Below are 26371 nucleotides of genomic sequence, written 5' to 3'. Positions count from 1 at the left end.
GATCAGTTGTTGATGACCAAATAAAAAAGTAAATCCACAACAAATTTAATAGAAACAGAACAAAATGCAAATATTTTGTAAAATACATTCAGATATGGGTGTCGCTCTCTGGCCAGTGTTGATTGTCCATCCGTTATAGCCCTTGAGAAACTGGTGAGCTGCCTTCTTGAACAGCTGCAATCCGCCTGCTGTGGGTTGACCCACAATGCCATTAGGGAGGGAATTCCAGGATTTTGACCCAAAGAAGGAATGGTGATATATTTCCAAGCCAAAATGGTAACAGGCTAGGAGGGGAACTTGCGAAGGGTGGTGTGCACATGTATCTGCTGCCCTTGTCCTTCTAGATGGAAGTAGTTGTGGGGTTGTAAGGTCTGAGGATCTTTGGTAAATTGCTACAGTGCATCTTGTAGTTAGCACACACTGAGCATCTGTGGTGAAGGGAGTAGATGTTTGTGGATGTGGTGCCAATCAAGCAGGCTGCTTTGTCCTGGATGGTGTCAAGCTTCTTGAGTGTTGTTGGGGCGGCACTCATCCAGGTAAGTGAGGAGTATTCCACCCCACTCCCAATTCACTGAACCAGAGTCATATGGCACAGAAATAGACCCTTCAGCCCAACTCATTGAAACCACCCAGGTCTTCCAAAACTGAACTGGTCTCATTTGCCTGGGTTTGGCCTATATTCCTTTTAATCTTTACTATCCACGTACCTATCCAAATGTCTTTTTAATACTGGAACTGTACTTGCCACAACCATTTCCTCTGGCAGCTTGTTCCATATACACACCACCTGTGTGGAAATGTACCCCCTCAGGTCCATTTTAAATCTGTAAATCTCTCATCTTAAACTTGTGTGTTCTAGTTTTGGGGTCCTGTAGTTGGCTATTCACCTTATCTATGTCTCTCATGATTTTAATAAACGTCTAAGGTCAACCCTCAGTTTCCCACACTCCAGAGAAACAAGTCCCAACATACATAGCCTCTTCTTATAACACAAATCCCCCAGTCTCAATAAAATCCTTGTAAATCTTTTCTGACCCTTTCCAGTTTAATAACGTCCTTCCTGTACCAGGGCGAAAGAATTGTACGCAGTAATTCAAATGGGACCATACCAATATCTTGTACAGCCATAGTGATGTCCCAATTCCTGTACTCAACGGTCTGACTGATGAAGCCAAACGTGCCTTTCACCATCCTATATACCTGCAACACCACTTTTAAGGAACCATGCATTTGCAGCCCTAGGTCTTTGTTCAACAACACTTCTCAGGACCCTACCATTAACTGTTCTAAGTCCTACCCTGATTTGTATTACCAAAAAAATGCAAAATCTCACATTTATCTAAATTAAACTCCATCTGTCATTCCTTGGCCCATGGCCCAGTTGATCAAAATCCCATTGCAAACTTGTATAACCTTCTTCACTGTCCACTAAACCACAAATTTTAGTGTCATCACAAACGCACAAACCATGTCTCCTAAATTTTCATCCATATTGTTTATATAAATGACAAACAACAGTAGACACAGCACCAGTCCTTACAGCACATTGCTGGTCACATGTCACCAGTCCAAGAAACAACCTTCTACCACCACCTTCTGTCTTCTAATGTCAAGCCAATTTTATATTAAATTAGTTAGCTTTCCCTGGATCCAATGTGATCTAACCGTACTAGCCAGTCTACCATGGGGAACCTTGTCGAAAGCCTTGCTGAGATCCATGTAGACGTTTACCGATCTGCTGTCATCCATTTTCTTGGTTACCTCTTCAAAAAAAGTCAAGTTTGTGAGGCACTATTTCCCACACACAAAGGCTTTCAACAAGGTTCCACATGGTAGACTGGCTAGTAAGGTTAGATCACATGGGATCCAGGGAAAGCTAACCAATTGGATACAAAATTGGCTTGACATTAGGAGAAAGTGGAAACAACCCTCTATTACTAGGACTGGCGGCATGTGACCAGCAGCGTGCCACAAAGCTTGGTGCTGTGTCTACTGTTGTTTGTCATTTATATAAACGATCTGGATGAAAATTTAGGAGGCATGGTTAGTAAGTTTGTGATGACATTGACTATCCCTAATCAGTCCATGCTTTCCAAATGCATGTCGATCTTGGTTCTCAGAACCCCCTCCTCAACCTTGCTCACTGTCATCAGATAATAAAATGTGAGGCTGGATGAACACAGCAGGCCAAGCAGCATCTCAGGAGCACAAAAGCTGACGTTTCGGGCCTAGACCCTTCAGAGAGGTTTTTCCGGAGGGAGGAGGGTAACTTCTTCAGGTTAGGCATCCCTGGAAGAGGCTTCGCAGTGAGGTTAAAATGGTATCAGAGATAATGGGAACTGCAGATGCTGGAGAATTCCAAGATAATAAAACGTGAGGCTGGATGAACACAGCAGGCCAAGCAGCATCTCAGGAGCACAAAAGCTGACGTTTCGGGCCTAGACCCTTCATCAGAGGGGGTGAAGGCCCGAAACGTCAGCTTTTGTGCTCCTGAGATGCTGCTTGGCCTGCTGTGTTCATCCAGCCTCACATTTTATTATCTTGGAATTCTCCAGCATCTGCAGTTCCCATTATCACTGTCATCAGGTTCACTTGTCTGTAGTTCTCTGGCTTTTCCTTGAATTCTTAAATAATGACACCTAATTAGCCACCCTCCTTTTGCCTTTTAGATGATGGCCAGGCTTTGAAGAGTCAGGTGGGTTATTCACAGCAGTATTCTTAACCTCTAGCCTGCTCTTGTAGCTCATGTTAACCAGTGAGTCAAATTTAGTTTCTGGTCAATGGCAATTCCAAGGATGTTTACAGTGAGAGATTCATTGATGATAACACTATTTAATGTCAAGAAGTGGTGGTTAAATGTCTCTTATTGGTGGAATCAGGGGTAACGTTTCGGGTCTGGTGATCCTTCCTATGAACATACATTCTGGACCCAGACTTGACAGATGCTGCCAGACCTGGTGAGCGTTTCCAGAAATCTAAATTTGCTCAAAGGTCCAAAACAATAAAAAAAATTTTGGATTTTCAACGACGCATATCTCAGTTGAGTTGGAAGTAGAAAACTTCAAAACCTGAGCCAAAAAATATTTTCTTCTGGAATTGCAGAAGATAATGCTTAGCAACAGCTGCTGGGATGCCTGCTATATACTATAATTTCACATAATTGAAAATATCAATCCTCAACCAGTCCGGTTTCATTTGCGAGAACAGCCAGTTTGGCAAGTTACCAGACCGTGACAGCAGTGGCAAAACAAAATATATGCATAAATGATGAACTCCAAGGAAGACTGAGACACAGAGGAAATAAAGCAGAAACAAAACTCTCGATTTTCAGACTTCACTTTCTTTTGCAATTTCTCTTTCCTTCCCCAAAGAGTTGATTTCATTAAAGGTTCCAGAAGCAACGTGAATTTTCTTCCTCTTTCAAGTTAAATTTGTTGCCAGTAAGTTAGTGAGCTGATTGCCAACTAATTCCAGACGTGTTATTGGTTTCTTTCTAGTCAATGCAACTTTCACTTAACTAGCAGAAAGACAACTTTTTCATGTTCAGTGCAGGACTAGCATAAATAGATGCTGATTACAACTTCAAACAAGTCTAAATGCAGTTTATTAAAATCTTAGTAATTCTGAGCAAATAGTACACATGGGAGGTGATGGCCTAGTGGTATTATTGCTGGTTGTTAATCCAGAGACCCACAATGTTCTGGGGACCTTGTTTGAATCAGCCATGGCAGATGATAGAATTTGAATTCAATAAATATCTGGAATTAAGAATCTAATGATGACCATGAATCGATTGTTGACTATCAGGGGAAAAAACCCCATCTGGTTCACTGATGTCCTTTAAAGGAAGGAAACTGCCATCCTTACCTGGTCTGGCCTACATGTGACTCCAGGTTCTCAGCAATGTGGTTAACTCAACTGCTATCCGAGCAATTAGGATGGGCAATAAATGCTGCTGAGCCAGCGACACCCTCATCCAGTGAATGAATAAAGAAAACAAAACAAACAAGATATAACATTCCAAGTTTTCAGTCTAATTTTCTTCATTTTGACACAGTTCCTCTGGAACAGTGACCTAATCCAGAATGTATCAAAGAACAGATGACTGCAGACCCTTGTGTGCTAATGGAAATTTGTCTATATTGTGGTTGTTTATGATAGATTGAGTGACTATTGAAGACCATTAGCTGGTTTTCAGTCCAGATTAATAAGAATAGATTTTGAGAAAATCCAGGAGATTGAAAGTTTATGGAGCAATTTGGAAGAAGTCTAACTGTTGTCAGAAACAAGAATAATCTTTCCTCCAAGAAAGGAGTTCTTTCTTATAAAGCAGTTCAGGGAGAACACAGTTACTTTAGTGGAAGACTTTAGTTTGAGAAACTTCTGAACCAGGTCCATATACTTAAAGATCTGCAGATTAAAAGGCGAGAATCCAATCTCTCATTTTTCTTGTAGGCATTCATGTACAAGTCCACAGTTCACAGGAAAGAAACCAGACAGAATCAATTAAGTACAACAAAGATTTGAAACAAAGTGATAATTCCTCTGTATTTGAATCTCTGAAGTGGTGTTGTTGGGAAGAAGGCCGAAAACTTGGATTTCATGCATATTAAGATTTTTTAAAATGAAGTTTGATGGCTGAATAGCATTTCCTTTTTGTTTTCACGTTTTGTGTTTATAACATTCTGTTGTAACAGAAAAACTGCAGCCTCACGTAAAAACCGAAAGAACTGCAGATGCTGTAAGACAGGAACATAAACAAACTGCTGGAAAAGCTCAGTAGGTCTGGCAGCATCTGTGAAGGAAAGAAAAAATCAGAGTTAACGTTTTGGGTCCAGTGACCCTTCCTCAGAACTGAAATGTTAACTCTAATGTTTTTCCTTCACAGATGCTGCCAGACATGCTGAACTTTTCCAGCAACTTCTATTTTTGCAGCCTTGTGTAGATGTGTTTTGCTGACTAATCACTATGTTAACTAATTTAAAAGAAAAATCATCTATTGAACCACGTTTCATTCCGAGATCTGAATTGTTTGGTAATACCAATCGGTTGGGATCCAAACAGTACCAAAGGCAGAGACTACTCCAATGTGCTCTTTTGCCAGCCTTGTTCATTCCATCCTTTGTAAACTTGATGTCATCCAAAACTCTGCTGCCTTTCACTTAGCAAGCACCTTTCCTCTTTCATCTCTGTATTCACTGACCTACATTGGTATCTTGCCAAATAACATGTTGTTTTAAAACTTCATCCTTGTTTTCAAATCCCTTCATGGTACCACCCATCCCCACCTCTAATCTCCTTCACGCCCATAATTAGAGGGGAGGAAACATAATTTGGAGAGTTGTGATTTCTTGCATATTCCTACTACAAATTATTCCAGCACTAACGGCTGTTCTTTCAACTGCCTGGACCCTAAGCTCCCAATTCTCTCCCGACATCTCACACCCTCTCTGCTTCTTTTTCTCTAAAGAGGGATCTCTCTAAGCTTTGAGCCATCTTATCTAACATTTTGTGTGTCTCAGTGTCATAACTTGAATTAGAATGTTTCTGAAGTGTTTTGGAATCTTTCACTAAGCTAAAGGTATTTCTTAGTTATTGCTGATGCTGCTACAATAGTAATGGAATTGGAAAACACCAAGTCAATAACTAGGGGAAAAACACAAGCTAGCAGAGAGATCAAAAATTTTCATTTTAAGGAGCAGCTTAAAAGAACACTGGAGTGATTTAGGCATCCCATGGCATGTGAATAATAGAACACTGGGGCAAATACTTTTAAAACTAAAACTTTGTTAATAAGGGCAAAATTACAACTAATTTTTCATCAAAAACATAACTTGAAATGAAAGTTGAGGGTCAAATCAGTTTTGAAATTCTCTACAGAAAGATGGATCCAAGAACACTGAAAAAGCATTTTACCCCATGAGCTCTGTAAAGTAATTAATTGTATTAACATATCCCATTATTGCATCATTAAGAGAAAATGTTTCAATATAACTAATTATTCTGGCTAGTTATACCTTTGCAATGGTTGCAATTCTCTTCAGTTTTGCAAAATAAGCACAATATAAAATTGCAAAATATGTTTGGCAATTCTGTAATCAATGAAAAAGCTTCAAGTCTAAGCCTTGTGTAAATCAAATTCCCTGAAGACAATACGCCAATTAACATCATGCAATGTTGATGTGTTTCCAGAATGACAAATGACAGTAGTCAATCCTTATTCTGGAAAGAGAGAGAGAGGGGGGGAGAGAGAATGGTAGAAGTTGTTTTGGAGCTGAATCTTTTAAGATGAGGATTAGATGGACGCCTGCTTCAACTGCCATGCAAGGCTGGATGAAATTCTTGCTCACTGATCACTCCAGAGATGAGTAAGGTTGCATGGTCCACTGCCATCTATTCTGTACAACGCCTGGATTGAAAATGTTACCATGTGCGGAACTTTCGAAGTGCCTGTTTTGTCAATTTTTTTTCTATAATTATAGAACATAGAACATTACAGCGCAGTACAGGCCCTTCGGCCCTCGATGTTGCACCGACCTGTGAAACCAATCTGAAGCCCATTAAACCTATGTAGTGGTTGTTGAACATACTGACTTCCAGTCTGCAACAGCAGCTGGACAATCTCAGTGACAGCAAACACCTCCATGATGAGAACCGACAGCGAGTGGGGTGAATTAAATCCAGGGTTTTTAGGGTAGTAAGCAGTTGAGCATCAGGGGGTTAATGGACAGGTTTTGCAGACCGGGCAAGGAGGAACAGGGCAGGGGCTATGCATTCAGAAATTTCTGCTTCACAACTCAGAGCCGCAAGACACCACACCACAAGAATTGATACAGTATGAAAACAGCTCATTCAGCCCAACAAGACCACACTGGCCTTCTGAAGAGTATCCCACCCAGATTCACCTCATCCCCAAACTCTGCATTTACCATATCTAATCCACCTAACCTACATATCCTTGGGCATTATGGACAATTTGGCATGGCCAATCCACCTAACCTGCACATCTTTGGACTATGGGAGGAAACTGGGGCACCCGGAGAAAACCGGAGAAACACGGAGAGAATGTGCAAACTCCGCAGAGACAGTTACCCGAGGCTGGAATCAAACCCAGATCCCTGGCACTGTGACGTAGCAGTACTAGCAACCAAGCCACCACGTCACCCTTCTGCTGGCACATTTCCCAAGAGTCAGTCAGAACTGTACGGAAGGTACAAAGCAAAAAGAAAACTAAGTAGAAAACAATGAATGACAAAATATTAAGAATTTTCTAAAGAAACCCTGAAAGATCAGTCAGGATAGATTGGAATGATAAAAAAGTGAACGAAATACATATTTTTCAATTTAATTACTGACCATTTCTCTCAATAACTGAAATATTTATTGTCCAAAATAAATACACAAGTTCTAAAATGAACAAAAACTATGTTTCTAGAACACAAGTACAAAAACATTTTGTTTTAATTTGTTAATATTGTTGTTATTTGAAAGACTCTTTCCAAGCATCCTGGATTGCGATTGCAAGGCGATTGATTACAATGTAAATACAGCAACACAATTTTACACAGTTTCAGAGTTTAGAACATGGAAAGGTCCTTGCTCAGTTTGAGACTCATTGTATGTGAAGGAAAAGGAGGAAAGCAATCAAAGCCTCAGCTAAAACAAGTGACAGCACTGCCACTAAATTTTGCAGTCATCCATTTTAAGCAATGGGAACTGCTGGGGTCATCTAATGGAAATGCAGCTGCAGCTTAACCAAGTACCAACAGCAGGCAGGATAAATTTCCTCCATCACTAATCACCACCTCAAACGTACTGTAATTTGAAAAGCCATTGTATATTTGTAAGTGATACAGTACACAATAAGAGAAAGCTATTTCTTCCACTCTTTACAGCCTGAAAATGATTTGGATCTCTTCACAAGAAGTGGTCGATGTCTGGCTCCATCATCTTCACAGCGATCCTGTCAGAATTATACATAATTGCTGTAGAATTGCTGAGAATTAACATACTGTACAGTTTGTGTGCTAATGGTATTTAGTTTTTCTAAATTCATTTATGGGTGACAGCATTGCTGGTTAGGCCAGCATTAACTACCCTCTGGGATGAGTGGGCTGTAAAGAGTCAAACGCGTTGCTGTGGGTCAGGTATCACATGGAGGCCAGATAAGGTAAGGATGGCAGCTTCCTTTCCTAAAGGACATTAGTGAATCAGATGGGTTTTTCCTGACAATCAACAATGGTTTCATGGTCACCTTTAATTCCATATTTTTACTGAATTGAAATTCCACCATCTGTTGTGATGGGATTCAAAACAAATCCCCAGAGCATTACCTGGGTCTCTGGACGAACAGTCCAGCAATAATACCACCACAGACCATTGTCACCCCTTGATTTATACACTCAGGCATGTTACAACTTTGCTCTCTTTTCTCCCCCAAACTGAAACATACAAAAATCAGCAGAAAACTGATTTTTGCCCCTAATGAAGGTGCACATACCCACTAAATGTCACACAGACATTTCCGAAATGACTGCCAGACTACTCGGACCTCTTGGCATCAGGGTAGCCCACAAACCCACCAACACACTAAAACAGCAGCTAATGAACTTAAAAGACCCTATACAGGCGACAAGCAAAACGAACGTCATCTACAAAATATCTTGCAAGAACTGTGACAAACACTACATTGGACAAACAGGCAGAAAGCTAGCCACCAGGATACATGAACATCAACTAGCCACAAAACGACATGACCCACTATCACTAGTATCCTTACATACAGATGAGGAAGGACACCACTTTGATTGGGACAACACATCCATCCTAGGACAAGCCAAACAGAGACACGCACGAGAATTCCTAGAAGCATGGCATTCCAACCGGAACTCCATCAACAAATACATTGATTTGGAGCCTACCATCCTCTGAGAAAAAGAACAGGAAATGACATCACCAACCCAAGGAAACCTACACAGATAAATAGAAAGCAGGACATAACACCAGCGCTTCACCGGAGGCTCACTGATGATGCTACCTAGAATGGTGACAAAACGTCCGAAAACTAACCTTCCAGCTCAGCGAGCAAACTCACATCCAGAAACTCAACCTGAGCTATAAATCTTCTCAAAACTCGTCACACCTATTATTTTCCCATTGTTTTAATTATGCTGGCCTTGTCCTATGATGTCAATAATGCAATCTTGTGGATGTGTTGCCACATATTTTGGCCAGATATTTCTCCATATTGAGTCATTAACTTCACCAACAGCTGAACAGTCTCAAAATATTTTGAAATTCTCAAGTATAAAAGCATGTGGCAGTGAATGGAGAGTTTCTCTCTTGTTTTCACATCTGGTGGTTGCAGCAATTCATTTAAATGCTCCAACATGATATTCTGGACAATTGCTTTGTCAGTAATAATGCTCCTGATAGAAAAACCATCAGCAACAGGCCAAATAACAGGAAGAGTACCTGTTTCAAAGTTCTAGCTTTTGAATTAAACCCTCTAATTTTCCTGATTTTTCTCTTCCAAATGCAATTTGATTCTCTGTTTCAAGAAATTTGTATCCGAGAGGTGATGGTATTGAAATTACTTCAATAAAACTCATTTTACTTCAAAAGTGAATGAACGATTGACAAGAGTTGTAATGGAATCAATAAAATAAAATAGTTAAGCATTCTGATCCATGTCTTACACACCAAAAGTCTGCTGTGCTAAAAGTCTTGTTCATATTCAACCTCAGGCAAGCGTAAGCATCCAACTGGAAAAATGAAGCTTTTGTATTTATTACTTGATACTAGCTCGTTCTGTAATAATAGCGATTTGCTCTTTGTAATCAAGTTTTTCCCCCACAAAGCAACCTTTTTAACATGTATTTTTAAACTACTATCCAGAGAAATGCCAGATTCACTGATAATGTAACAAGTCCCCTTGCATCTACTTCAACACAAATTTTAAAAATCCAAAACTTTTACCTCGTGACAAGCGAGATGCACATCTTTAATAATACAGTTGCCACCTGATAGCACAAGCTGTTTAAGTAAGAGGCAGGCCAGCTCCAACGTAGCCAAACGTATTTTCCCATCTGTAAAGAGAAATCAAGTAAAAACCCTTACAAAGTTTCACTAACATTTGTGGTAGTAGCTACAGATTGTCTAATATCATGTATGTTATCTGGGAATCTCCAATTTCTAATCATGACTATTATACAAGTTTCAACACAAATAAAAAGTGCTCACCTAGTGGAGTACAATCATGTCTCAGTCATTTTGATAAGGGCTCAAACGTTGTTGCAAAATTCTTTCATTGACTAACAAGAGAACTTTAAAGCAGTTTTCATTCTCAGTCAAGGCACTGGTTGCCTTCAAATCGAAAATGATTTTATGCTTATTCATGGCAATCAGTGTGCACCTGTGCTGTAGTGTGGGTGAATGGAAAGCATCCTGTACAAAAACATTTAGCAATTATACTAGCAAAATTTCGTTAACAATTGACAGATGTCCAATTATCATACACTTTATGGAATCGGAAAAAAATCTGTATGCATGCACCGAGCGTGTATTTGCCATATTTTGATTTAAATGAAACTTCAAAAAGGTTGGGCAAGTCACAGAATAAAATCAATAAGCAGACATGCCAATCAAATCAGGTAGAAACACTGCTGTACCCTAAATGAGCCTTCTAATCTCTTCCTCATCTAGGGGCATTTAAAAATCTTTGATGCACAAGTTTATAATTTATGTATATATGCTAGATTGATTCAACCATTACATTGGAAAAAAGATCATTTTTACTTGTATTACACTGTTCTTTTTAGAAAATATTAAGTCTAATGACACCTTTGTCGATTACTGTAAAAATCCATCTGGCTTAAGTCGTCTTTACGTGAAGTCAATCTGCTACCTTCGCTGAACTGGCCAACGTGTGACTCCAGAACCAGAGCAATGTTGTTGAATCTTAACTGCCTTCGTAAGCTAATCAATTCGAGTGAAGCGAGGGATGGACAACAAATACAGTCCTTGCCAGCAAGGCCAACACAGATGTGAGAACAAATGAAAAATTAGTCGCAGCGGCACATCACAGGCTGTAATTGCTGAGAGAGCACAGTTCCACCAGGCACAGAAAGTATTTTTTTTGCAAGAGCAGGGTTTAGCTTTCAATGGCTGACCAAAAATGCTGCCAATGTTTTCACACTCCAGGAACACTGTGGCACACAGGACTCTAAGTTAACTGATCACGTAGACCCTTAATTGGTGTTGGGTGGAAAGGCCAATGGTGGCAGGAAGATGGCATGGATTTCCCTGACCCCCATCCATCCATATACCTACAGCTCCTGCTACATTCCCCATTGCTTTTTGGGAAAGCAAGATTCCACTCTAAAGCTATAAAGAATTAATTGATAAAATTGTGCCTAATTTTCCAAAAGCCTCTGGCTATCACTTGAGAATATTTGTTGATTAGGATCAAACTGGGGACAAAAAAGGAGAAACAAAAATCTTCAAACATGTAATAACAAGGTGTAGAGTTAGATAAACACAGCAGGCCAAGCAGCATCAGAGGAACAGGAAAGCTGACATTTTGGGTCTAGAACCTTCTTCAGAAATTTCAGAAGGGTCTAGACTCAAAATGTCAGCATTCCTGCTCCTAAGATGCCACTTGGCCTGCTGTGTTCATCCAGCTCTACAGGTTGTTATCTCAGATTGTCCAGCATCGACAGTTCCTACTATCTCTTCAAACATGTGCCTTCTCAAAAAGTAAAGCAAAATATTAGCTGGTAATAATTTAGAAGGTACATCTCTTAGATAAAGAAAAGTTAAATTGAAATTAATAACCGGTAACAACTCTTTTCTAGGACAACAAGAATAGACAAAGTCAGTGCTTAGGTAACAACTTTTTTGAAACCTGGTTATTGTACCCTGATGGACACTGCCAAGTTCAAGTGCAAAACTACATTCTTCCAGCATTCATCAACGTAACAACAAAAATTACACAATATAACATAGTAAAAATTATAGGAGGTAAGATAAGTAAGCTTGCAGATGACACTAAAATTGGAGGTGTAGTAGACAGCTAAAAAGGTTACCTCAGTACAATGGGGTCAGATGGGCCAATGAGCAGCAGATGGAGTAGATAATTTAGATAAATATGAGGTACTGCATTTTGGAAAGGCAAATCAGGGTAGTACTTATACACTTAATGGTAAGGTTCCAGGGCGTGTTGCTAAATAAAGAGACCTTAGAGTACACGTTCATAGTTCCTCGAAACTGGAATCACAAGTAGATAGGATAGTGAATAAGGCACTGGTATGTTTGTTTTTACTGGTCAATGCATGGAGTATGAGTTGGGAGGTCATGTTGGTATACAGGATATTGGTTAGGGCACCTTTGGAATACTGCATGCAATTATGGTCTCCATGCTATAGGAAGAATGTTGTGAAACTTGAAAGGGTTCAGAAAATATTTACAAGAATGTTGTCAGGGTTGGAGGGTTTGAGCAAAAGGAAGAGGCTGAAAAGACTGGGACCGTTTTCCCTGGAGCATCAGAGATTGAATGGTGAGGTTAATAAAACCATGAAGGCTGTGGATATGGTAATTAGAAAAAGACTTGTCTCCAGGGTGGGGGAATCCAAAACTAGAGGGCATAGGTTTAAGCTGAGGGGTGGGTAGATTTAAAAAGGGACACAAGCAGCAACTTTTTCACGCAAGGGTAGTGCATGTATGGAATGAGCTGCCAGAGGAAGTGGAGGAGTTTGATACAATTACAGCATTTAAATGGATGGGTATATGAGTAGGAAGGGTTTAGAGGGATATGCTGGCTACTACACTTCCAATTTTAGATTTAGTATATCTGGTTGATATGAACGAGTTGGACCATAGGATTTGTTTCTGTGTTTATGTCTCAATGACTCCATGACTCTAAGCATTCTACAAAGTATTCCTTAGCTGTTAAATGTAGGAGCAGATGTAGGCCACTGAATCTACACTGCCAATCAATGAGATTGTGGTGACCTGATAGCCCTCAACTCCATTTTCCTGCTTTTTTCCTCCAGAACTCGAAATTCCCTCACGGATTAAAAAAAAAGTGTCTGCCTCACTCTTGAATATCCTTAAAGGCATAGTGTTATCAGTTGCCTGCACAAAGAATCCTACGGATTCACTGACCTCTAAGAGATTCCTGCTCCTCGACTTTAAATGGGTGACTTTTGATTCTGAGATTGCTTTCTCTGGTCGTAGACACTTCCACAAGGTTAAAACAATCTTGCAGCATTCCACCCTCTCAAGACTCCTAAACGTCTCTGTTTCAATAAGATCACCTCTCATTCTAACGAGTACAGGCCTAACCTATTCAGTCTCTCTGCAAAAGGAAATCCCTCCACAGCCTGGATCAACTTAGTGAACTTTCTCTGGCTCTACTTCCTGTGCCAACGTATTTTTCCTCAGAAAAGGAGACTAAGCTGTTCATAGTTTTCTTGGTGCAGTCCAGCCATTCCACTGTGAAGTCTAAGCAAAATTCCTTATTCCTTATTTTTGTACTCCATTCCCTTTGAAATGAAGGGCAACAGTCCATTTGCCTTCTTAATACCTCTTGAACTTGGATGTGTGCTTTTGTGATTCAGGAAATCTGTGGTTAGCTTTTTCTGCAGTCTTTGTCCATTTAAATAATATTCATCCCCTTTACTCCACCTGCCCACTTTGCATAATTTCACATTTTTCAATATTATTCTCCATCTGCCAAGTTTTGCCCAATCATTAAAACTGTCTACATCCCACTGCAGTCTATACCATCCCCTCCAAACTCCTTCCCAGCTATTTCTGCATCGTTCCTAACTTGGATTATAGTATATTCAATTCTCTCAGCCAAGTCTTTAGTAGCTATTTTAAATAATTGTGGATCCATACTGATTCAAGTGGCACTTCAAGAGTTACTGGCAGCTATCCTGAAAATGACGCCCTTAGCCTAACTTTGTCATTAGTTAGTCCATACTTCAACCATACTAATAATATAGCTCAACAGGCATTTAAACAGTCCTTGGATAAGCATATGGATGATGGGATAGTGTAGGTCGGCGCAACATCGAGGGCCGAAGGGCCTGTTCTGCGCTGTATTGTTCTATGTTCTAACACCATTGGCTCATCTTCTACTTATTTAGTACCCTTGTGTACCTTATTGAACATCTTTCAGAAATCAAAATATATTAACTCTACCCTGTCCTCTTTATCTATTCTGCTCATTCATATTTTGATACATTTCCCCATCATAAAGCCATACTGATTCTGCTTGGTTATATTATGCTCAGGTATTACATTTATTATAGTCTAACATTTTCCCAATGACCAATGCTAAGTTAACTGGCCTATTGTTACCTGTTCTTCCTTTTTGAATAAAGGTGTTACATTTGCAACTTTCCAAATGTACCAGCAATATGACCAATGCTCCCACTATCCCTACAGCTACTCACTTCAATATATTAGGATACAATCCAATTGGTCCCAGGGACTGATCAGTTTTTGGCCATATTAGTTTCCCTTCTATTTCCTGTTCTAGTAATAATTATTGTAATTATTTCCTCTTCACCTTTTGCCCATTTATTTTGGAATGCTATTTGTATTGTCAACCTTATATTCAAGACTTCTTCCTAGAAAAGAGAGTTTCTAGTCAATGGCCAATAAAGAAATAAATGTCAATAAAGAAACAAGATGGGAATCAGCCAAATGGCTGATATAACCATATGCATATAATAATGAAATCAAAGCCATAATATAGATATGATGCTAGAATAGAAAAGAATACTAAAGAGTCTAAATATGTTGGACTTCAAATCAGCAAATTTAGTTCAGATTAGCTCAGTAGAAGAGTCTGCCAAATAGAACAGAATCAGAAGCAGAAATATTGCAATTAATAGCTGGATTCGGTGAAAAATGGAAATATTTGCAGAGGGTGAAAATGAATAACAATGGATAGAATACCTTGGATAAACAGAGAAGTGTTCAAACTAAATTGAAATTTCAGTGTGTGCCATAAGATTAAACAATAGCTAAAAAGAAATGAAGGGATACAACAATAAATAAGGAACTGCGTTGATTCAGCAATTAAAAAAAGGGCCAAAAGAAATGATAAAAGATAGAAAATGATATATAATACTTATCAACATATAAATACTAAAGGAATCATTAACACTACCTGGGATGCCAGGAAATGGTATCTCATCTTTTAACTCCCATATTCTACAACTTTCTGGATTCACTACCAAGTTCAACAATTTTGAATCAGAGCCTCTGCTTCAAACTTGCTAGTTCAATTTTCTTTATTCATTTACTTTACATTCAGATTTAAATACATTCTTTGTTTCTTTACTATACCTATTACCATTGACTTTTGTACAAATAAAACCTTTAGCCATTTAAACTCTCTATTCTTCTACTTCATCACATTCCTTCCTTCTCTCCCTACATCCCACTTGTTCAAAACCAATTTCCTTGCTTTCTTTCCTCAGTTCTAATGATGGGTCATTGAGCAAAAGGATTAAGTCTGTCTCTCTCATCCCAGATACTGCCTGGCTTGCTGAGTATTTCTAAGATCTGTTTTTATACATTGGTAAGATTAAACTGTGAAAGATAAGGAATGGTAGAGATTTAAATAAACTGACTGTTTGGACTAAAATGTGAACATTTTAATGTTCAACAACTTTTTAAAAAAAAACATGACCAAATAGAGACAAAGAGAATGTATTCTCTTGGATTGTTTTCTTGAGGCTTGGTCCAGAGCAAAACATATGAAGTGTGAGGTTTGAATGAAGCAAAGCAGCATGGATTCAATGTTGAATACTAGTTGATGAAGACAGTAATTTATTGTTATTGTTAGTGATCCTTTGAAATTATATCCACAAACTTTTGCCTAAAGAAAGCTTTTAGGAGCAATATAGACATAGCAATGCTAAAAATACAGGCATCGCTCCAATGTCATCAGCATCATGTCTCATTGCCAGGGAATTAGAGAAAACAAAACAATTCTTATTTCTTCAGAGATAATGCCTCTCCACCTATCTTCTTTACTCTCCATCTTCGGTCCGCCTCCCCCTCTCTCCCTATTTATTCCAGTTCCCTCCCCCCATCCCCCTCTCTGATGAAGGGTCTAGGCCAGAAACGTCAGCTTTTGTGCTCCTGAGATGCTGCTTGGCCTGCTAATTCTTATTTCTTGATCCTTCTAACAATACAGTTTCTGCTTAACCACCCAACTCATCCACAAGTCAACACTTCAAATGCTTTGTTTGTTAGGAATTGTTTAGCCATACTTTATCTGTTACTAATGCGAAGGTCTTAAAAGGATAATGTGTGATGGAACTATATTTGTATACACTGATTCATCCACAATCATAAGAAGAAGGAACTGTACTACATAGCACTCTCATCATTCTGATGTATAAGCCTTATTTCACCATGCTCCACTCATTAACAATTGAAGTGTTTAGCTTTCAAAAACTACTGCCAAAAATAAAGGCATGTTCCTGGTTACGCAATTAGCAGTGGGAAGGAGGAAGAGAACAGAGATTCTGAAGCAATTGACATATTCTATATACTAATCTAGAACCAGGAAATAAAGTGATTGCAAGTACTTTTCACTAATTCAATCATCATTATGCATAATTACAAAACTGATCATTTACATTGATCATGTATTACTTCCTTTAAATATAGATGATTTTGGACCCATCATTCAGCTATTAACAAAAAAGTAGCCTCAGTACACTGTGGAAAATGTCAAATGTACTAACAAATACTTTCCAGAATTAATTTACAGATCTATTTATTTCCCCTGGAATATTTAAAACATTATTTTTGTGACAGATATTTCCCTTTTCAATCACAATAATAGCCTAATTCTCACATTAAAATTGTATCCACTATCAAATCATTGCTACTCTCTCTATAATATTTTTGCATGCTTCATAGCAAGTTTGAGAAGTCAGTTTTCCAACATTTTGGGTCCAGTGACCTTCTTCAGAATAGGGTCGCTAAACCAGAAACATTAACTCTGACTTATCTTCACAGATGCTGCCAAACTTGCTGAGATTTTCAAACAATTTCTGTTCTTGCTTCAGAACCCATTTTGAGTTCTTCCGTACAGAAATAAGTTAGCCTCCAATAGTGGCATTCAATTAGTTTTGAATTGACTTAACCTCTGCTATCTCATATTAATTTCTACCTTAAGGGCAATCTATAAGATCCCCTCTCAGTCACCACTTTCCAAAGACAAAGTCTCTCCAGACTTTCCTCATTCAACTCTGACCTCTTACACTGGAGATCAATTCTTTTAGTCACTGAAACTGGACACAGGACACAAAGTACATTCCAACTAAACACAATATTCTTTGATCACAATTTCCTCAGACTTGAAGTCTGCTAACTTGTTTACACAATTCAACAAACCATTGGCTTTACTGAAATGTAGAAAAGAAGCATTGGAAAACTCAGGTGGTCTGGCAATATCTGTAAAGAAAAATAGAGGAACATTGCAAATACAATATCACACTTTTTTGATCCTGAAGAAGTCCCATCATAAAATCTTATTACTTTGGCATCCACAAAAATAAACAAATATACTGAATGGAAAGAAATAACAGACTAAAGCTACCGCAAAGCAGCTTTTCAAAAAAAAAACACGCTGCATGTCCTACGCTCTTTTGGTAGTTTTGCAACACTGCACATTTTGGTAACGATGCATGACCCTGGCTTTATATATCATTTTAATGCCAGCTGAACCTACACATGCCCTGTGCTCAGGGGAATTATCTGACAAGTCCACCCCCATGCAGAATGTTTCTGCAATAAATCTGCCTACACCAGGATATGTATGTACTTTTTAAGGTTGGCTGTGGTAACTTTAAAGCCCGTACCTTGTTCAAGAGACTCAGCAAGATCCTTGAATTCAAGCTGACATTATTCTTCAGTCATACATTTTTGTTTCACAACAATACGCTCAGCCACAAATAAATTTCCTTCTTTGTGCTTTAAACAGAACTTAAATGTGATGGAACAATACTGCAACAATTCAGCACCAAACATCAGTTGCAGTGAACATAAAGTGTTCTGAAGAATCATCACTGGGCCTGAAAAGTTAACTGACTTCGCTCCACAGATGCTACCAGACCTGCTGAGTTTTTCCAACAATTTGTTTTTATTAAAACACTATCCTGGTTCTAAAAAGCACAACGCTAGGATCAACCCTAATTTCCACAAACTCACCCAAAGTCTTTTACATTTGTCAATTCCAGTTATATTTTCTAAAGTGTTGAGAACCGCAGCTTTAATGACAAAAACATTTTTTGTCTCAAATTCATTCAGGGAATGGGTGCGACACTGGCAAACGTAGTATTTGTTGTCATCCCTAGCATCCTTGATAGGTTGGTAGTAAGCCATTTTCTTTACCTTTGCTGTGCATGCAGTGGAAATACACATACATTACTTTAGAAAGGAAGTTCCAGATTCTCGACATGGTGACACGTATTCCACTTTCAATTCTTGTGAAAGAAGATACCCACACAAAAGTAAAGTAGTTACATACGAGGAAATTCTCACCAGCATGAGTTGCTTGGTTCATTATCTTAATTAATCTCTCTGCCAGTACGTGACTGTAGGAACTCTTCTCCTCGGCTTGTTCTGGTGGAACTTGGATTTTTTCCAACAAAGCTGGGTCTATTCCTGAATGAGATTAAAGTTACAAAAAGTACTTGCAACAAGTTGCAAAGCTTACGTGTCCTTGTGAGCTTTCTATCATATTACATTTCTGGCCAGCCGTGCATGTGTACTACCTGTTCCTCACCTTTGGCGCTTGGGTGACAGCACAACACCCAAAATATGAATGCTACATAGCTCAATTTAACTATCAGTACAGCCACCAATTGTCAAGTAATGACTTCATGCAACCGCTTTCATTGTGATTTTACAATTATAGAAAATTTCAACAGTTTAGAAACTGGCACAGAATTATTTTCCTGCCATGTTGATTAAAAGTATTCCTAGACACCTGCAGACACTCCTTTACATTTACTGCTTCATAATAATGGGGAAATCTAGAGGAAATAACTTTTGAAAGCAGTCATGGAGAAAGCAATCACTTTGCTCAGGCAACAAACATAGTGAAACTTTCCTATTGAGTGCTCCAGCATTATCAACAAGGGTGAATATATATGTATGCTGAATTTAAGCATTTAAGGAATACTATGTGTTCTTAAAAAGCTATTGTTCATATGAATTCAACCTGAATTATAAAACAAGACTTACCTTTGTTGTGAGACATTGCAAAAAGAAGGCATAACACAAAAAGTGCATAATAATCATCCTCCGAGCACTCCAGTGCATTGTACACCATATCAAGGAATGGTCTGTAAAGTTGAAAATGAAGCAAATTAAGCAGAAATAAGACAATAAACTAATTGATTATGCAAAATTTTTCAGAGGTGAAACCCAATTCACATTTCTCAAACAGTTTTTCTGTACAAAATGCACCAGAATTTCAAGGATCAGGACTGGAAATATACCCAACATTGAGCACAGACATGTTATATAACCTGTTGGGCAGTTAGCTGATTCCAGAATATTGCCAGGATAAAAATATCATGAAGGATTTTTCAGTTTCGGTTCATTTCACTCAATTTTCTTCTTGTGAATTAAACCTTGTGAAAATTGGGGGTGATTATTTCGGATTGCCAAAAAGGCCATTTGCACATTCGGAGAGACAGACTCTGACACCACTGGCCGTAACAGGCTGCAGGAAGTGTCTGCATGCGTGCTAACTTCACCGTATTCTATGCACAGTGACAACAGCACCTGCACACATGTAGATGACACCCACCATGCCATCGAAGGAAGGGAGATTGAGGAAGACACTAGGTTGAATGGGAGCATCCCCTCACCTGCCATCATCCGCCATGGTGGATGGGCACTCTGCCTGTGCACTGCCAATGTCATTCAAAACATGCACAGTGAATGTGCTGGTGACGCAAAGTCCCATGTTTGTTAGATCCACAATTGGCGGTTTGTCTGGGTACAAGGAACAATTAGAAAGGCGGCTCCAATAACCATGACGGGCTAGTTGCAAATCTCAAACAATTTGAATACCGATGAGGTCTCTGGCAGCTGCCATTTTGTCACCTCACAGTGACATGGCATGCAAACCCACATTTCTGCATATGCACCGCCAGTGCGCAAACTAGATGCAGTGTTCACAATAAATGTACCATTAAAAAAACTAAAATATATAACAATTTTCATCTATCCGGGGGAAAGATCATGTTATGCCAACAAGGGCCATGAATTCAGACTGGTTTAGAATGTCCCAGGAACCAATGTTACTGAACAACAGAATTTCTCCAGCACTTTTAGTGAAGAGACAACAACCATGTTTTAGCATTCACCGTTCTTGTTTCAGATTCCAAATACTTAGATTTTGTTGCCTTTTCATTTCTACTGTCTGGGAGAAGTAAGTACCCAGCAGTGTGAAAACAAAACTGATGCTTCACAAAGCATGTGTCATCATAACAGAAGTTGTTCTGTAATATCTATTGTTCACATTCGACATAAAAATAACACTTCATTATCATAGTTCATTATTCTGGTTACTTAAGTAGATTCTTATGAACATGAATAACATTAAATAATAAGAAAGTCAAAATTATTGCTATAAACAGCTGATAAATGAATAAGCACATAGTGGAAATTATGAAAATAGTCTTTTGAAAAAAAGTAGGCTGATGTTAAATTTACAGGTTAAATTCATACGGAAAACTTGTACACTCCAAGGAAGTAAATACATGAATTATTACATAATGTAGTCATTCATTAATTTCAGCATACAACTGCAAAAACAAGTATATTAATGATTTAGCAACACTGTGATTACAATGCATGGTTCTAGCAGCCATTCTGCAGTGATCCAGCATGCTTTACTTGTCCAACTTAATATTATTAATTTGTGTCAAATACATTAGTCTAAAAACATGAAATTCCAAGTGGTCTAATTAAAAACATGATTTTGCATTGTGAACCAAAATTAGTGAGGGGTACTTGACACTATCTGCAAATCCTCATCATTATTAGGTTCCCAATTTCCAACATTAATAATTAGCAAAATACATCCTTGCCTGGGTTTAGCTGAAGCCTTCCTCCATGCTTTTGTTAACATTGGAGTGGGCTATCCCAATACACTCTTAGCTATTTTCAATTTTCCATCCTCTGAAATTTCAAGTCATCCAGAAATCTGCTGCCATGTCCAATTCGCATCAAGTCACATTCACCCATTATTCTGAAATCTGTACACTAAAAGGTGGTGGCAAGCTGTAGAGCTGGATGAACACAGCAGGCCAAGCAGCATCAGAGGAGCCAGAAAGCTGACATTTCAGGTCTAGACCCTTCTTCAGAAATGGGGAAGGGGAAGGGGGTTCTGAAATAAATAGGAAGAGAGGGGGAGGCAGATAGAAGGTGGATAGAGGAGAAGTTAGGTGGAGAGGACACAGACAGGTCAGAGAGGTGGAGGGTGGAGCCAGTAAAGGTGAGTGGGGAGTTAGGGAGGAGATAAGTCTGCCCAGAGAGAATAGACAGGTCAAGGTGGGGGGTGGGAAATGAGACTAGTAGGTATGAGATGGGGGTGGGGCTTGAGGTGGGAAGAGAGGATAGGTGGGCAGGAAGGTTAGGGAGGCAGGGACAAGCTGGGCTGGTTTTGGAATGCGGTGGGGGGGGGGGGAAGAGGAGAATTTGAAACTTTGATGTTCACATCGTTACCATTGGGCTGCAGGGTTCCCAAGGAGAATATGAGGTGCTGTTCCTGCAGCCTTCAGGTGGCATCCTTGTGGCACTGCAGGAGGCCCAGGATGGGCATGTTGTCTCAGGAATGGGAGGAGGAGTTGAATGATTTGCGACTGGGAGGAGCAGTTGTTTAATGCAAACCAAGCGTAGGTGTTCTTCAAAGCGGTCCCCCAAGCCTCCGCTTGGTTACCCTGATGTAGAGGAGGCCACAACCGGAACAGTGGATACAGTATACCACGTTCACCTGCTTATCTGCTAATATCTGCTTGATGTGGAAAGTCTTCTTGGGGCGAGGGGGGAGGTGTAGGGGCAGGTTTAGCACTTCCTGCAGTTGTGGGAGGGGGTGTGAAGGATGAGTTGTGGGAAATGCGGGAGACTGTGTCGAGGACGTTCTCGACCATTGGGGTTTGGGGGTGGGGGTGGGGGTGGGGCACGGTTTGCAGTCCTTGAAAAACGAGGACATCAGAGATGTTCGGGAGTAGAATGCCTCATCCTGGGAGCAAATGCGGAGGAGGGCAAGGAATTGGAAATAGGGGATGGCATTTTTGCAGGAAGGTGGGTGGAGGACTTGTATCCTAGGCAGCTGTGGGAGTTGGTGGGCTTGAAATGGATATCGGGTTCCAGATGGTTGCCAGAGATGGAAACAGGGAGGGCTAGGAAGGAGAGAGAGGTATCGGAGATTGTCCAGGTGAACTTAAGGTTGGGGTGGAAGATGCTGGTGAGGTGGATGAATTTTTCAAGCTCCTCTTGGGAGCATGAGGCGGCGCCAATACAGTCAATGTAATGGAGGACGAGTTGGGATTTAGGGCCAGTGTAGCGACGGAACAGGGATTGTTCCATGTAACCTACAAAGCAGCAGGCATAGCTTGGGCCCATGCGGGTATCCATGGCCACCCCCTTTGTCTGTAGGAAGTGGGAGGAATTGAAAGAAGTTGTTGAGGGTGAGGACGAATTTGGCTAAGCAGATGAAGTTGTCAGTGGAGGGATCTGGTCGGGCCTGCGGGACAGGAATCTGCATGGGGAATGCAGGTGTATAGGGACTGGATGTCCATGGTAAAGGTGAGGTGTTGGGGACAAAGGAATTGGAAGTTTGAGGTGGTGGAGGGCATGGGTGGTGTCACAGACATAGGGAGGGAGTTCCTGGACCAAAGGGGAGAAAATGGAGTTGAGATAGGAGGAGATAAGTTCGGTGGGTCAGGAGCAGACGGTGACAATGGGTCGACCAGCGTAGTCAGGTTTGTGGATTTTGGGAAGGAGATAGAAGCGGGCCGTGCGGGGTCGGGGGAATGATGAGGTTGGAGGCTGTGGGAGGGAGGTCACCTGAGGTATGAGGTTGTGGATGGTTTGGGAGATGATGATTTAGTGGTCGGGGATGGGGTCATGATCATAAGGGTGGCAGGTGGTGGTGTCGGAGAGCTGGGGCCTGACCTCGGCAATATATAAGTCAGTGCACCATACTACAACTGTATCTCCCTTGTCCGCGGGTTTTACGGGGAGGTTGGGATGCAGCGGAGGGAGCAGAGAGCTGCACGTTCTGCAGGGGAGAGGTTGGAGTGGGAGAGAGGGGTGGAGAGGTTGAGGTGATTGATGTCAACGGCAGTTGGAGGTGGAGATGAAGAGGTTGAGGGAGGTTAGGAGGCCTTGGGGTGATGTCCAGGAGGAGGGGGGTGTAAATTGGCGATGGGAGAAGGGGTCAGTTGAGGGAGGGTTCGGCCACAGCTCACGGTTAAAGCAGCAACCGTGGAGGCAGAAGCGGTGGAAAAACTGTTCAACATCCAAACGTGACTGGTATTTGTTGACATGTGGGTATAAGGGGATAAAGGTAAGCCCTTTACTGAGGACTGACTGTTCAACCTCAGTAAGGGGGAGGGTGGGGCAGGGGGAATGGTGAAGACTCGGTAGGGCTGGGTGTTGTCTCCTTTGGAGCTGCTCGCTGTGGAGGCGGTGGGCAGAGCGACATCAGCATCAGTGGGCAGCATGACATTGGCGGTGGTGGGCAGAGCGACATCAGTGGAGCGGGTAGGCGGCGGCAGCAGCAGCGGTGTCGATGGCATTCGCTGTCCTGGAAGTGATGTACCGACGGCAGCGGGTGTGACGTCATCCACGGGTGCTTCAAAAGTGGTCACACGGCCGATGGCGGCGGGCACATTGTGGGGAAGGTCCTGGGTAGGGTTGCGGATTTGGGAGGTGGAGGAAGCCCGTTTTGGGTGGCAGGCACCAGTAATTTAACTGTACTTACGGTTTTTAGTGTCCAATAAAACTCAGTAGAATTGAGAGTTCTGGTTGTGGATTCTATGAAGAATAAAAAAAAGATGTCCTTTGCAGGCGTGGGAGAGGGAGGCTGTGAGCTGGGGTAGGCTTGATTGTAGTGCCAGGAGGTACTGGCGCATCGCTGCGAGTGTGTGTTTCAGGAGTCACAGGGAGAAACGTTTTTGAAGGATCTCAATGTTCTGAATGAAGATATTGTTGCGGTTGGGGCCAAATTGGGAATGCCTAAATGTGGACTGTAGTCCACTGGGGATGATCCAGTTCCATAGGCAGGTACTAAGAAAGGTAATGTGGCTGTAGTACCTGGTTTGCTTCAGGACATGGTCGAGCAGTTTCAGGACCGAAGAGATTATGAGAGAGTGTTGCAGTGGAAGAGAGATCCACTGAGGTCTTTCCGGAGGGAGGAGGGTAACTTCAAGGTAGGCATCCTTAGAAGAGGCTTCACAGTGGGGTTAAAAATGTTTCAGAGATAGTAGGAACTGCAGATAGTAGAGAATCTGAGATAACAAGGTGTAGAGTTGGCTGAACACAGCAGGCCAAGCCCTAAAAAGGTGGTGCTTGGTTTGGCAACAGCTCAATTTTAAAATGTGCATCCTCGGCTTTATACCAAGCCGTGGTCCCTCACTTCACTAAAACATAACTCCTCCAGCCTGGCAATGATTCTAAGATATCTGCATTTCTCTCTCTTGCTCAAATAGAATCTCTGCCATCTTTCATCTAGACCCTAAGCTCTGGAGTTTCCTTTCTAAACAAACAAAGAACAGGAACAGGCCCTTCAGCCCACCAAGCCTGCACCAACACATGATACTTTTCTAAAGTAAAAACCTTTTATCTCAAAGCACATTGTGTTCCGTTATTTCCTGCCTATTCATCTGTGTCAGGATCCCTCTTAAACATTGCTACTGTACCTGTTTCTACCACCTCGTCTGGTAGCACATTCCAAGCACTTACTACACTAAAAAAAATTGCTTCTCACATCCCCTTAAACTCTCACATTTCTACCTGAAACCCATGTCCCCGAGTAACTGACATTTCTACCCTGGGATAAAGACTCCAACTATCCACGTTAGCCACAACCCTCAATTTTTTTAAGATATGGCCACCCCTCAGCCTCTGACATTCAAGTGAAAACAAACCAGGTTTGTCCAATTCTCTGAAACAGGCGATATCCTGGTAAATCTTTTCTGTACCCTCTCCAAAGCCTCCACATCCTTTTGACAATGTGACAACCAGAACTGTGCATAATATTCCAAACAAAGTTCTACGCTACTGCAACATGGCTTGCCAATCTTTGTAATCTAATCCCTAATCGAGGAAGGCAAGCATGCCAATATGCCTTCTTTACCGTCTCATCCACCTGTGTTGCCACTTTCAGGAAACTGTGGATCTTCACACCTCAATCCCTCTGTATGTTAGTGCTTCATCACTATTCTTCACCATATATTTCCCTCCTGCGTTAGACCTTCCAAAAATGCATTACTTCGCATTTGGCCAGATTAAATTCCACCTGCCATTTCTTTGCCCATGTTGTTAGCCTATTTATATCCTGCTATATCCTCTGATAATCCCCCTCACTATCCGCACCTCCCACAAACTTAGCGTTGTCTGCAAACTTAATCTGACCACCTCCATTCTCCTCCGAATTATTTACACATATTACAGAACAACAGGGGTCCCAGCTTTGATTCCTGAGGAACACCACTGGTCTTAGATCCTTAGTCAGAAAAGGATCTTTTCATCATTAGTCCATGACCAAGCCACATCTGTACACATCTTACCAGCTCACCACAGATCCCATGAGACATGACCTTCTGTAGTGGCCTGTGAGGGACCATGGCAAAGACCTTGATAGAGTCCATGTAGACAACATCAACCATCCTTCCCTGAATCATCTTTGAGTATTTTGACAAAGTGAGACGCTACCATCCAAACAAAGCCATGTTGCTAATGGTTAACAAGTTCTTATTTTTCCCAAATGAGTGTAAATCCTGTCCTTAAGAATCTTTTCCACTAAATTCTCTATCATTGACATTAGGTCCACTGGCCTGTAGTTTCCTGGATTAACCCTTTCTTAAACAAAGGAAGGAATATTGACTATTCTCCAGCTTTCTGGGGCCTCTCCAGTCACTAAAGAGAATGCGAAGAGCTTGTACAAGATACCTGCAATTTCCTCCCTCTCTCCCCTCCTTATTCTGGGATAGCTCCCAGACACCTGTCTGCCTTAATACTTTTCAAAACACCCAACAGCTTTTTCTTACATATCGAAATGCCTTGGAATATCAACATTTCACTCCCTAAG

General features: G+C 40.8%; 1 protein-coding gene across 4 annotated transcripts in view; it reads right to left on the bottom strand.

Annotated features, from left to right (window-relative positions):
- clec16a (C-type lectin domain containing 16A) overlaps positions 1-26371 on the bottom strand; it is a 247517-nt gene that overhangs the window by 126993 nt on the left and 94153 nt on the right. For all 4 annotated transcript variants that reach the window (XM_048552334.2, XM_059654137.1, XM_059654139.1 and 1 more), the window contains 3 exons: positions 19285-19385; positions 18580-18702; positions 9979-10088 (listed from right to left, as the gene is read on the bottom strand). In XM_048552334.2, the coding sequence (XP_048408291.2) occupies positions 9979-10088; positions 18580-18702; positions 19285-19385 (334 nt within the window). The remainder of the gene's footprint in view (positions 1-9978; positions 10089-18579; positions 18703-19284; positions 19386-26371) is intronic.

Source organism: Stegostoma tigrinum, chromosome 23 (genome assembly GCF_030684315.1).
Source record: "Stegostoma tigrinum isolate sSteTig4 chromosome 23, sSteTig4.hap1, whole genome shotgun sequence".
Taxonomy (NCBI): domain Eukaryota; kingdom Metazoa; phylum Chordata; class Chondrichthyes; order Orectolobiformes; family Stegostomatidae; genus Stegostoma; species Stegostoma tigrinum.
The sequence above is the reverse complement of the archived record's forward strand: the minus strand, read 5'-3'. Positions and strand labels throughout refer to the sequence as shown.